This window comes from Carettochelys insculpta, chromosome 2 (genome assembly GCF_033958435.1).
Source record: "Carettochelys insculpta isolate YL-2023 chromosome 2, ASM3395843v1, whole genome shotgun sequence".
Classification (NCBI taxonomy): domain Eukaryota; kingdom Metazoa; phylum Chordata; order Testudines; family Carettochelyidae; genus Carettochelys; species Carettochelys insculpta.
In genome coordinates this window covers 241,985,958-242,000,803 of record NC_134138.1, presented here as the reverse complement: position 1 = coordinate 242,000,803, position 14,846 = coordinate 241,985,958, and the positions used below count along the sequence as shown (strand labels likewise).

Below are 14,846 nucleotides of genomic sequence, written 5' to 3'. Positions count from 1 at the left end.
CAATGTAAATTTGTAGTATTGACATGTCCTACATTGCCCAGGATAACAAAAATCCAATTCACCTCATCAAGATCATAAAAACCAGCCACAAAGATGGGAAGACTGAATGAATCCAAACAAAAAGGTTTACTGAGTTGACTCAATGACCAGGTTAAGACTGTGACTGGCAAAACAAAAGAGTGGAATCATAAATCAATGAGCCAAAAATGGTGTGCCACAAATTGGGCCTAGTTGGTGGACAAAATAATTAAGGTTGGGTTCTCTGGACTGAGAAGCTCAAACCACATTTAATTGCTTAGTGTTGTATTGTGATGTCACCATATTAACATCTCTTTCTATCTAGAGTCATATCGTCCATCAAAATTAACACAACAGCACCTAAGGGAGTTAGATGACCAACTCCTATTGAAAGTCAACTGTTTCAAGTGAGCATCATATGTACAGGACATTTTTCTCATGAATACTTTACCAGCACGTAGCTTTCACCCCACCAATCAAGGGAAAATCTTGCAATAATATTTGTGCCTAATACAAATCAGTGTAGCAACTGCACGCCTTGATTCTGATCCCAACGTTTCCTGTTTCCTATAAAAGGAAATGCACAGAAGCCAGATGTTCTGTGTTGCACTGTTAACAAGAGAGTCCAGGACTGATTTCAATGTGATACTCAAAACATGCTAAATTTATTGTAGCCACAGTGTAAAAGAAATTTTTTTTTCAGTTTGTGAATGGATTTGTTGGCATACCAGTCCAACTCCTTGGTCAGGACTTTGCTCGAGTGTGATTGATATTCGAGTAGGGGTTAAAAGAAATCATCTTCAACAAATTCCTAAAGGTCTTAATACACTGTAATATATGGCTGTAGCTGTGGGACCAGGGAAGCCAGCTAAAAACCGCATTCCCACTATGTCATTCATTTTCCAGAAAATGGGGTTGATGAAACTCAGGTTTTTGTGTTACCCACCTATCATCATTAACTTCCCTAGAAATATCTATGCCTATGCTACCTTATAACACTGCTCTATTTAATGAATATATGATGTGTGACAAAGATCCTCTTCCAGGTTGGTGGGTCCTGTGCTTTTTGGCAGATTATTTGCCTCAGTGGTTCACAGCAATCCTTATGTTAGACACCAGCTACCAGTTTTGATGGGCTTCTCTTATCAGTCAGCACAAGAAAAAGAGAGAAGATCTAACTCCATAGTCTCCACTGCCCATCCAAGTGATTCAGGCAAGACAAACTCTTCACCATATCCCTCCTCTTCCTGTGCTGTATAGAGGATGGAGGCAATGGTAGGGAGCCCAGAGCTACCCTCTACTCTGGGCTCCAGCCCAGGAGCCTCTGATATCAGTTGCCAACAATGTCTTAGGTTTCAGCTGCTTGACAATGATGATTTCCTGGGCCACTCTCCCACAGTGGTCCCCAGCACTCTCCTTACTACAGGCTTTTCTATTGGGTACACCTCTCTGACTCTGCACAACTCCTTACCTTCTCCACTCTCACACAGCACTGAGCCAGCAGAAGACAAGCCTTTTAATAGCTAGTCTCAGCTGATTCTTTATTGGCTATAGCTGTCCTGCTTAACCTAGCTCCCTTAAGTCTACAAGCCTCTTATTTGTCCCCAGTTGTTTTAATTGGCCTAATTGCCCTGATTTATTTCAGCTGGTTCCTGCTGGTTCAGGATCAACCCCTTCTAGTTTATTCTGGGAACAGAAACTCATTCAGTCAAAGACTGCTGCTATACTACCATGGTCCTGTCAGAAGACCTGTGGTAATGAGGCAATTTGAAGCAAGCTAATGAAGTGCTGACATGCATATTCAGCCCTCATTAGCATAATGGCAGCTGCGCAAACAAGCGTCCATTTTCAGATTGACAGTGAAGATGGGGGCAGCTTCGAAATAATCGCCCCACTTCGACATGACCTTACTCTGTTCTAGTTCAGTGGGAGTAAGGGAATGTCAAAGTGGGACCCTTATTTCGAAGCTTCCCCCATCTTCATTGCCAATCTGAAAATTGATGTTTGTTCACGCAGCTGCTATTATGCTAATAAGGCACTGAATATGCATGTCAGCATCTCATTAGCTTGCTTCAAGTTGCTTCATTACCATGGCCCCTCTGATGGGACCTTGGTAGTGTAGCAGCAGCCTAATGCTAATATATGTCCACTCTATCACTCTTCTGTCCCCCTCTGACTTGACAGAGCCATAGATGCAGATGGAGCCATACGTTGTGGCCATCCAGCAGCAGTTTAAATCACTGTGACTCCAATGGAAACTAAGTCTAGCAACTCATGTTAGACATAAAATGACAGGCTTCAATGCAGACTGTGCGCTTGCTTATATAGACCTGTGTTCTGCTCTAGTGTTCAATTAACATCCATATAAAAAGTGGTTAGATCACTAAATGCTTTAAACCCCCCTCCTAAAAAGCCATTATTTAGACTATGCATGTACAAATGTAGAAAATGAAAGAAATTTAATAATAAAAATAATATCCATGAAAGGCTAAAATCTTTGCCAATTAAATTACTTGTTTTATTGTTTAATTCTTTTTGTTAGAGGAAACCAGAAAATGCCATTACTAAAAGAATATTTTTGTGAAAGAACAACAAAGCATAGAAAAGAAAGTTAGCCTGACACCATTCTTTGTCCTTCAAGCCTATTTTTTTAAATTTGCTTTAATTTAACTTGCCTTTGCTGGTATCTGAAAGTGATGTATATGCAATACCACATTCCTCTGTTATACTGATGTCATCTATAGCAACGGTGGCATTCTCTGATAGAAGAGTGGCTTGTAAAATGATCTATAATGACAAAGAAATAACCTTATTAAAGTTGACATTATAAAAGGACATATCATTTCCTTATAATACCCAGTATCTTTATGGAGAGTAAACACCATCACAACCACCAAAGTTTTGAGAAATGTTATTAACCAGCAAAACATGTAGTTGAGACTAGTATGTTAAGACTCAAGTCAGAAACACACTATTCTCAAAGACATAACTACCATTATAGAAAGTTATGGAAGCTTGTTTCAACCAAAAGCAACAATAATAATCGCTTCCTGAACATACAGACTTCCTTGTAGAGCCATTAAGCTATTATGCCTGTTTAAATTAGCTATTCAGAGTAACCAAATGTGGTGGTTTACTACTCAATTTAATTGAGATATGTGTTAATTTATATCACATCTGCTGAAGTCAGTAAGACTGTCCATATAAGAGATACATACAGTGTAATGTGTGCATCTAAAGATACTTTTAAATGAACAATGTTCTGAACTCCCTTCCAGCTTAGCACAATAAAAAAGCCACATTTCATACCTGAAGTCACTGAAGGCTGATATTGGTTCACTTAACTACAGTCCTATGATTCAGCGTATCATTTATGCAAAACAGCTTTTGTTTCTTAGCCTTGTCTTTAAAAGCTTTCATAAAAGTAAAACTAATCTTGAGGGGTGTGGCTCCCATGCCTATGAAACAAGCACAATTGTTCAGCTATGACCTACCTTAGGAAAACTTTTTAGAGCACCATAGATCAAAATTAAGGCAGACCTTTTTTTCAAGGGGCCATTCCAGCTGGCAGGAATCACTGGGATTTTGGCACACTCTTGCTACACCTCTGCTGTTAAGAGTGGTGTAGGGGCTAATAAGACAGTAACATATAACTCCAGGATCCACCCACATCCAGGAGGAATGTTCATATGGCAGATCTACCAGGTTAATGGTGACTTTATGTTTGTGAAGTAATGCAGATCTACCAGAGGATCTGCTCTTATAACATCCAGAAGGCAAACTCTCTGCTAAAAGACATGCATGATGGATGACGGAGTGTGATTATGTCCCATCAATATGTGCCTGAAGGGCAATTGACTTATCTCACTCTTGCAGCCAGAACTAAGTGCCCAGCATTAAGCATTAACTCATCAGGGTTCTGGGGGTACTGCTGAACTGGCTCTTTCTACCTGTTGGTTGAAATCATTACATGACAGGCTCTGACTGTATCTGGAAAGGAGAGCATTCAGGTGGCATGTTTTCACTGCTGTGTCAGTACAGAAATTTCAGGAAGTACACAGTGGAGGCTTGCTGTGGCTCTTATCATAGAAACTGATAGCATGAGGCCACACTTTAGAGCAGTTTTCATGGTGACATTTGATACACAATACTTAATGTGTGTCGAAATCAGGTAGGTTCCAAAACAGTATCTCTTTTCAGTTTAGAGTCACAACATTTTAAAAAGACTCATTGTAGGAAGTGATTCTAAATTTACTCAACAGTAGTGTTATTAAATGGACTCTTTCCAGGAAGTAGAACAGGCAAGAATGTCCATGTCAATATAGAACATAGCATGTGAAATTATTGTAGATTGTTTCTTACAACATTAATGAGAAATCTTATGATATAAGCAAATCTAGAAATATAAAATAATTAATTCTAATATAAGAAAATTACAGACATATTAAAGAAATGTAAAATATTCAATTGCTGACTTGGGAATGCTTAATGCTACCGCGTTTGTCCTCATGGTACTGAGCTGATAAAATAAGCACATTGTTAACTTCTAATAATGTTCAAACAGCATCCTGCCTTAAATGAGAGGAACGTTGTTGAACATTTAATTGGTTGTGATCGCTCTATAACAATCTCCTTATGGAAAAGGTTGAGGACCTTGAATGTAATCCACAGTTTGATAGTTTTTACTATGAAGGTGGCATTCAAAATGTAGAGAACAAAACAGAAAGTTTGGTGTGCTAAATGCTTTACATGTTGTTGGTGAGTAATTCAACAATTGTCATTTACATCTAATTCAGTGTTTCTTAACATGGGCTGGGACCCCAAGTGGGGCAAACCCCATTTAATGGGGTCACCAGAGCTGGCATATGACTTGCTGGGGGCTGAAGCTAAAGCCTGGACTCTGCCATGTGGGGTCAAATAAAACTCCTGAGTCTCACTATGGGAGGCAGGGCTGAGGTTACAGTCTCCCCCATCCTCACCGACACCACCTTCAGCTAAAGCTCCAAGGCAGCAAGGCTTGGCTTGCCCTTCACCCCCAGTCTGTGTAGTAATTTCTCTCATAAGAAGGAGGTCACAGTGCCATGAAGTCTGAGAACCATAATCCAGTTACATGTAGGCATGAAACAATGAGAAAGCCAAACAAAACTGTGGCTGGTGATCAATGCTGCAAGTATTGATTGTTACTGACTGAAATGTCCAGGAGCCTGCACTCTCCCTCCATGTAGCCAACATCAATTGCTAATTTTGGAGTATGTAATCAGAGAATTATAGAAATGTAAGGCTAGAAAGGACCTTAAGATATCATCAATCAAAGCCCCCCTGTGATGAAGCTGGAACAAGTAAAACTAGACCATTCCTGACAGGTCTTCGTCAAACCTGATCTTGATAACTTCCAGTAATGGCGATGCCACAACTTCTTCCCTTGGAAGCCTATTTTGGAGCTTACCTACACTTATAATTAGAAGTATTTCTTTTAGTGTTGAGCCTAAACCTCCCCTGCTGCATATTTGGCCCATTACTTCTTGTCCTTCCTTCAGAAGACATGAAGAACAATCAAACACTATTTTCTTTATAACAACCCTTTGCATATTTAAATGCTTATCATGCCTCTCGTCTGTCTTCTCATCTCAAAACTAAGCATGCTCATCTTCCCACCTGTCCTCACACCTTTTTTCAACCTTTTATCACATTTATTTCCTCCTGTGGACTACCAACAGTTTCTCCACATATTTCCTAAAGTGTGACATGCAGAATTGGACAACATACTCCAGTGCTGACTGGAGTGGAGCAATTAACTCCCATGTCTCTCTTTTAAGGTCTTGTTAATAAACCCCAGAATGGTATATACCTTTCCATGACTGTGTCAGAAATACTCATTCCATTCTTTTATTATACTGCACATTTGCTACTTGACTGTCATCACAAATGTGTGATTTTAATGCATAAACTTCAGAAGCACTGGCATCCCTCATTAATACTCAACTTTTTAGAAAAAGGTTAGAGGAATACTTAATAAAAGGGTAAGCAAAGATTATTTTATGAAAATAAATTTATTTCAAAAGCCATATTGAAATAACAATTTGCACACAACATAAATGTAATTGCCAGTACAGTTACCTGGAAAGGTGCTGAGATTTCCTCAGGTTTGCTTTCTATAAAAATATTCGATTTAGTCCACTGCCTCTTGGACAAGCTTGTCATGTTGCTTAGTTTTTGCATAGTCTCACCAAGGACAGTTCTCTTAAAGACAGAGAGCTGGGAATCCTGAGATAACTGATACCAAAATATTATCTGTTGAAAGAAATGTTTATTTAAATGTGTTCAACAGCCTACCAACCTACAGCTGTTTCAATACAGATGTATAGCATGACAATATAAACTAACTTTGCATACACAGTGTCAATGTATTGTGTACGCATGCACAGGACATAATGCACCAGGCGTAAAGGAATCACCTTTGAACACACAGGATCCCAAAGTACTGTATGGGAATTTGTGTCAAAAAGCTAAAGACACTATAAATATGTACCTATGATTTTAATAATACATTTACATCATAACCTGTAGACATCTATCTATGAGTCTGGGAGGTCCCATCAGGGAGTTTCACCAAGAATAATTGTTATTTTCAAAACTGTACCCTGAGACATGGATAAAATATTTGAAAAGGCAGCCTCAGTGAGGCTTAAGGAAAATCAGACAGTGATGTAAAAATACGGAACACCACATGTTCCCAGTCTTCATCTAATTTTCATTTCTAAGGAACAAACATTTAAATCTTCAAAGGGATAAAAATTATGAGAAAGGAGATTTTATTATATTATTCTGATGATCTCCTGAAATCTAAAAGGAGGGCAAAGGATAGGAAGAGAGACAACAGGGTGTAAGCATCTGGAAAGACTGGTGTGGAATGCACAGAAGCTAGAAAGACAGAAGACATAACTCATTAGCCCTCTAGACTGACCTGTAATACCAGGTTTGATGTCTAATATATCCCGATCTAATTTCATTATTTTTTTATTAAGCAGCATTTTGCAAAGCATAGTGACCACAAGAGTTGGAGAAAAATAAGATTTTCAAGCAAAATACATTGGTCTTGTTTCTTCTTGTATTTTTTTTCTGGATAATGAAAGGCTAGAATCCTGCAACTGCAAAACCATCTATTCTCTGCAAGCCCTAGATATCTGATCATCTTTGAGTGCAAATGAAAGGACACTCAGCTGGTGAATACAACTGGCTGTTAAAAAGTCTATTTTCTAGTTCTTTCTCCATCCTTTGTGATGAGTTTCCACAGTGTTCCTTGGATCATCAGATTACACAGAAAATGTTCTCCAGTTTCCTTATTCTTAAATTACAGGATGCAAGCACATGGATCTAAAGAACTCAAACAATTTTAGAACAAAGACAAGATGTCCTGTGGCACTTTATAGACTAACAGATATTTGGACCATAAGCTTTCATGGCAAAGACCTGCTTCATCACATGTATGCATTTTGCCAATAAAAGCTTATGCTCCAAAATATCTGTTAGTCTACAAGGTGACTCAGGATTTCTTGTTGTTTTTGAAGATACAGACTAACTTGGCTACCTCTCTGATAATTTTAGGATAACTATACATAGCTGTATTGTGCAGGGGAGCGTTGGTGGTTGCCAGCAAGCCATCGTTGATCTATGGGCAATCACAGAAGTTCCTGAAGCTGATGGATAGAGTAGCCATCTTCCATTCAGGCTAAGGCCAAGCCTACACTAGAACAACTCTGCTAATATAGCTGTGTTGGTATGCCATACCAGCTAAGGACTCTTAGCATGAGCACAGTTTATATGGGCAAATCTGAGCTTTCACCTATATAACTTATTCCAGTTCTTCCAAACAAAATAGCAGAAGCCCAGTTTTGCTGATTTTAGCTCTGGCTACACCAGCAATGTGCAACCAAGGCTAGTGAGTGGGCCACATGAGTGGCCCTCCTTCAACTCAGCGGGCTGCAAGGTTGCCATAACCAAGACAGTCTTTTGGGATAAGGTAATTTTTCAACCTGTGCCTGCATACTTAGAATTTTTGGGGTGTGCAGATTGAACCACAGCAGTGCTTTAACTGGATGCAGGGGGCGCACATGACTTTTATAGTCAATATTTTGTGCAATCAGCATGTGCCCTTGCTCTATTTGTGTCAGTTTAGTAAGACCAGTACAAACAAAAAAATTCCACAGACAGAAACCAGTGGAATCTGGCAATCCTGCTCGTGACCAACGGTAAACAAAATATTTTGCAGGACACACACAGAACCCTGAAGGGCTTCATGTGGCCCTCGGACTGCAGGTTGCCCACTAATGGTCTACAAAAAGAGCTTTTGCTGGAATAGCTAGGTCTGTCAGGGATTGCATCTCATGACACATCTGACCAGTGTAAACTTGCTGGAAGAAGTCTGTAGTGTAGACAGTGCCTAAATGGAAGAAATAATTAAGCCTTTTTGTGGAATATGATAGCAGAATAGAAAACATCCCCCTAATGAATTGGGCTGCAGAAGAAGGCCTGAGCAAGAACTAACTCAGGGACTATAAGAAGGTTTTTCCTGAGATTGGTTGAATACCTAAGGTCTGGGACATTAATTTAGGTGCAGCTATATGTACCAGCAGCCGACAGACAAGTAAATAAGCAGACAGCAGGAGAAGCGGTATGAGTGCAGCCCTGTGAGGAGACTTGAGAGGGGTGTGGGGAGACAGAGACAGAGAGAGTTTTTTATAATCAGAACAATGACTAGAAAGACAAACTGGGAGATAGCAAGCAAGGAAACTGTCTGCTATTTGTTTCCACTGTGCTCAGGCCATCCCTCTGTGCCCCCTTGCTCTCAAACACAGAGCTATAGATCAATTCTATCTTGATTTCCTCTCACCCAGGATCTAAATAAGTCCAGGGAGGTCTTCAGGTACTAAATAGGGCCCCCTTCAGAGAGTCTCATTTATTAACAGAAAAGACATACACAAGTATAAGCTAGACTCGCTCAGCTATTCCACAACAAAGCCTTCCACATGTGGCTCTGTCAGTTTTATATCACAGCCCTTTAGTAATGGGTACATTCACACTGAATTCCTGATCTGGGGGCAACCCAATATATCACTCTTTGGCTACGTCTACACGTGAAGCCTACATCGAAGTAGCCTATTTCGATGAGGTGACATCGAAATAGGCTATTTCGATGAATAACATCTACACGTCCTCCAGGGCTGGCAACGTCGATGTTCAACATCGACGTTGCGCAGCACCACATCGAAATAGGCGCTGTGAGGGAACGTCTACACACCAAAGTAGCACACATCGAAATAAGGGTGCCAGGCACAGCTGCAGACAAGGTCACAGGGTGGACTCAACAGCAAGCCGCTCCCTTAAAGGGCCCCTCCCAGACACAGTTGCACTAAACAACACACGATCCACAGAGCCGACAGCTAGTTGCAGACCCTGTGCATGCAGCATGGATCCCCAGCTGCCGCAGAAGCAGCCAGAAGCCCTGGGCTAAGGGCTGTTGCACACGGTGACCATAGAGCCCCGCAGGGGCTGGAGAGAGAGACTCTCTCAACCCCCCAGCTGATGTCCGCCATGGCAGACCCCGCTATTTCGAAGTTGCGGGATGCGCAACAAATACACGTTCCCTACTTCGACGTTGAACGTCGAAGTAGGGCGCTATTCCCATCCCCTCATGGGGTTAGTGGCTTCGACATCTCGCCGCCTAAAGTCGATGTTAACATCGAAATAGCGCCCAACACGTGTAGCTGTGACGGGCGCTATTTCGAAGTTAGTGCTGCTACTTCGAAGTAGCGTGCACGTGTAGACACGGCTTTTGCTGGGTAAACCCTGGTAGTTATCCAGAAGACCCTGTCCACTTTCTTCTCCTCAGCTGCTCCTATTTCCTTCCCTGGGAACACTAAGATTATGGAATTGATTTCTCTCACCAGATGCCTCTTTTCCTTGAGAACAGCTTCCCTAACTGAAGTTGGGCAATGTTTTTTATTAGGCCCAGGTGTTTGATAACCAATTAAGCAGCCACCTGGTGACTTAGTAACTTTCTGTTGGGCCTTCGGAAAGTAGAGCCCCTCTGCCCAGGACTGACTCCCCATTAAAGGGCCAGTCCCCCCCATGAGAAGGAATTTTTGTAGAACCTTTGTAAATAAACAGGGCTGCACACAGAAACATTTGACTCTATCATCAGTTTCTCCTCCTAATGGAAGCAATGGAGGACTCCGTCACATCAATGTTGCCTACTTTGGACCAAAATCTCAGAGCTGTTGGGTACCTTCTGTGCAACTGCAGCTCCCATTGGCTACGTCTACACGTGAAGCCAACATCGAAATAGCTTATTTCGATGTAGCAACATCGAAATAGGCTATTTCGATGAATAACGTCTACACGTCCTCCAGGGCTGGCAACGTCGATGTTCAACTTCGACGTTGCGCGGCACCACATCGAAATAGGCACTGCGAGGGTACGTCTACACGACAAAGTAGCACACATCAAAATAAGGGTGCCAGGCACAGCTGCAGACAGGGTCACAGGGAGGACTCAACAGCAAGCCGCTCCCTTAAAGGGCCCCTCCCAGACACAGTTGCACTAAACAACACAAGATCCACAGAGCCGACAACTGGTTGCAGACCCTGTGCCTGCAGCATGGATCCCCAGCTGCTGCAGCAGCAGCCAGAAGCCCTGGGCTAAGGGCTGCTGCACACGGTGACCATACAGCCCCGCAGGGGCTGGAGATAGAGCATCTCTCAACCCCCCAGCTGATGGCCGCCATGGAGGACCCGGCAATTTCGACGTTGCGGGACGCGGATCGTCTACACGGTCCCTACTTCGACGTTCAACGTCGAAGTAGGGCACTATTCCGATCCCCTCATGAGGTTAGCGACTTTGACGTCTCGCTGCCTAACGTCGAAGTTAACTTCGAAATAGCGCCCGACGCGTGTAGCCGCGACGGGCGCTATTTCGAAGTTAGTGCCGCTACTTCGAAGTAGCGTGCACATGTAGACACAGCTATTGGCTGAAGCAAGACTGGCAAGTGCCTTTAAAGGGTGTTATTCGAAGGCACTTGGCACTTCTTCTCACATGACTCATAATAGCCTCACACTATTGTAACAGGTTATGTTTAAACCTACTGATTATGCGTATATACATTGAGAACTCTCACAGTTACCCTCTCACAACACTAAATAATGAGGGGAAATGGGATGGGATGGGAAGCATCCATGAAGAGGTTACTCAGAATCATAACGAAGGCATATTAATCTGATTTTTAGTCCATTACCTTATTAAGTAAGTGAGCACAATGGCAAAAACTGCAATCTAAACTGAACTTAGATATGAAAGCATATGACTAACAGCTAGAAAAGTATAGCCAAAACTCCAAAATTTACTACAGTAGGAGTATGAACTCAGCTGCAGGATCAATAAATTTTACATCTCTAAATGCCCATCAGGGAAACACTAATGTAAGAGAACTGAGGGCCCAAGAGGATTTTTTTTGTCATGGCATATTGTTGCATTCATATATGGAGTAAAACTATAAACCTAAGATCTATATAGAAAGTAGAAAAATGGAATTGCAGAATTTAACAGATGACCACATCCAGAGCAGAGACTGAACAGCCAAAAAGCCTAGCATTCGTGCTGATTCATTGCTTCCAGCATAGCATGGTCTTCTGGTATTAATCCATAGAATGGGCAATTCCAATAAAATCTATGTACTTCTGAACTTTCCTAAAATGCATGATCCTGGAGTTTCCTTTCACCTTTGTCAAGTTCATGGGCCATGTCAGAGGTGGCTGATTACAAATTTTTTTGCTGCACTGATTTTTCTCTCTGTCGGTTTAATGAGCAGATAACTGCCCTGTTGTCAAAATTAGCAATTTCTGAAATTTTTTAGTGTTCCTGCTCTTGATAATTGTGTATTGCATGAGTCAATTTCCAAATCTGTGACAGTTTTTATGGAGTAATGTGATTTTATTGAGCAAACTTAAGAACAAACTAAGGAAGATGGAGAGCGGCTGTTCTCAGTAGTGACGGCCAGCAGAACTAGAAGCAATGGTCTGAAGTTATAGAGGGAGAAGTGTAGGTTGGATAGTAAGAAAAGCTATTTCACCAGGAGGGTGGTGAAGCACTGGAATGCTTAACCTAGCGAGGTGGTGGAATCTCCATCCCTAGAGGTTTTAAAGTCCTGGCTTGACAAAGTCCTGGGTGGGCTGATTTAGTTAGGGTACATGCTGCTTTAGGCAGGGGGCCACTAATTTGTGTTGAAGCCAGGAAATTCAAATACACACACAAAGTACCATCTTTAAAAAGTACCACTAAAAAGACCTTTTTTTTTTCTCTTTCAGGTTTCAATTGGGGGTGATGGACAATGCCACAGTTATATTTTTATTTTAAACAGCTGCAGATCCTTTTGAACAGGTCGCAGTACAATAGCCAAAGAGAGTCACATGTACTAATAGTACCTCTCGGCTGAGGAGACAGTCCTCAAGAGGAAAAAGCTCATCTGAACCACAAAACTACTTACATAATTTGAATCAAAGTCTCACAAAGGGAAAAACAAACTAGCTGGGCTTTCACAAGCTGCTCACATATTTACATGAATATTTACAGCTAACTATTCACCCTTGGTGTAACTTATGGTAGGGAATTATGTCCTAAACTTGTTCATGTGCAAGACTGCCATTTGTTACCTCTCTGGAGGAAAGCTGCTCTGAAGAGGGATGATTTGTAAACACTGGTGGAAGCAGGACTTGGAGGATTAGGATTTCAGTTTAAAATATTAGACAGCTTTAAAATTATGGCAGGTGGAGGAAGGGCTATTCTGCTTTTCAATACATCAGTGTACAAAACAGGGCTGGAGAGAGGGTGCTGGGAGCTTCCAGGTACTGTGGCTGCACACAGTTGCGGTCCTTGTACAACATGGAGGGTGAAGAGGATTAGAATGCCACAAGTCTAATGTCATCTGTGACACCAAACTGGGCATGAGCAAACAGAAAGCCTGCAGGCTGTATCTGGCCCATCAGCTGTTTCAATCTGGCTCTTGAGTATCTACTGGGGAGCAAGGTCAGGGGCTTGTCCTGCCCAGAAGCACTGGCATGTCTACCTTCCAGAGGACTCTGTGTACTGCCCCCAGCCCAAGCACTACCCCTGTAGGTACCCTTGTCTGGGAGCCATGGCCAATGAGAGCTGCAGGGGTGGTACCTGTGGACAGTGGGGTAGCACGCAGAGCTATCTGCACTCTGACCTCTTTCTCCGGATCAGAACCCCCTCCCATAAATCAAACTCTTCATTTCTGGCTCCATCCCATAGTCCACCTCCCAGAGCCCTCCTTTTCTGCTGCACCTTTACCCCAAGTTTTGAGTGTTCATGGCCCTCCATACAATTTTCATACCCTGATGTGACCCTCAAGTCAAGAAGTTTGCCCATCCCTGCACCAAACTCTGTGAAGGGGAAAGAGCTCTTCAGTACAGCACCAGCCAACAGGCTGGCCCCACACAAGGGCAAGTGGAAGCTTAGCCTACCAAAAGGTATGGCAGCACCTGATCTTCTCCTGTGCCACAAGTGACAGCCTGTTTCCAGGAATTCCTGCAGGGGCACTATGCAGGCAATGCTATACAGCCTCATTCTGGTCCTCTTGTTTCACTACCTAGGGGAAGATGCTCAGAGAATGGTCTTCATTCAGCTTCTGATTCACTGCACTCTTGAAAGTTGCAGAAATCAGGAGGGATGTTTCTAACATTTCTCTTGCCCCACTACTGAAATGTAGCCAATTTTTCAACCAGAGCAACTGCAACAACATTTAGCACCACCACGCAACATCAGAGGACGTGAAGTGATTGCAATTAGTACCAGCCAGCTACCTGACAATGGGCAGAGTCAGATGACAGCTTTGTAAGGATAGGACTCCTGAGGTGGGACGTGACAGGTTTCACGCTTGCTTGTTGAGATCTTCCAAAATAAATGAATGATCCTGAAAAATAAAAACAATATGGTGTTAGAAACACCCTGTCCTCCAACAGTGAACACCTGTTTGAGAGAATTAGCATCTCCTTATTGATTTCCTCATACAAGTTGAAAAGCACTTTCTCCGCTCAGATCACTAGGAACAGTTTGGGACAGACTTTGATTGTCCCTGGATAAGCCTAGAAGGTGTGATGTTATTGGAATTTTACAATAAGTGTAAAGCCATCTCTGGGACCACTGTACATAGTGACACCAAATCTTGTGCCAAGTGAGCCAAGCGAGGTGTCTAATGACAGCTGGTAATGCCATAAATCTGTTTAGGCTACTTGCATGTCTGTGCCATATTTGTATGTGGAGTTACAGATCTTGGCTCTATAGCTGTATTAGAAATGTTTTAGATCCAAGGGTACACAATGGGAGGCATGGTCACTCCCTGAGCCAGGATGATGGACTAAACAAAGACTCAGATGCCAGATACACATCTCAGGAATTTGGGACTTGCCCTCTGGGATGAGGCCAATGGCAAAGTGCCACAGCAGCTCACCTTGTCAGGGGATACTCCAGTGTCTATAGAAGAAGAAAGGAGTTTTTCCCTCCACATGGAAAATTATAAGATGACCCTGGCAGTGACCATCTTGGTTATTTCAGTCAGTCCTCATGAACTAACCTATGCAAACCAGGAACTCTCCCCTCATGGAGTGTGCTTACGAAGACTTTCAAGAAATCAGAACATAACATCGCTGGCTTGCATCAATAGCTTTATTCGATGTATGTAATGTATTACTTCAACAATTTTTCTCTCTCACCCTATTCTTTCTTTCTGGCTGTGTCTACACGAGCACAGATCTTTG

General features: G+C 42.2%; 1 protein-coding gene across 1 annotated transcript in view; it reads right to left on the bottom strand.

Moving 5' to 3' along the window:
- The window catches only part of MALRD1 (MAM and LDL receptor class A domain containing 1), a 532,671-nt gene that overhangs the window by 410,615 nt on the left and 107,210 nt on the right, over positions 1-14,846 (bottom strand). Inside the window, exons 12-14 of the mRNA XM_074985504.1 lie at positions 13,893-14,002; positions 6,136-6,309; positions 2,690-2,805 (exon numbers count right to left, since the gene is read on the bottom strand). Coding sequence (XP_074841605.1) covers positions 2,690-2,805; positions 6,136-6,309; positions 13,893-14,002 — 400 coding nt within the window. The remainder of the gene's footprint in view (positions 1-2,689; positions 2,806-6,135; positions 6,310-13,892; positions 14,003-14,846) is intronic.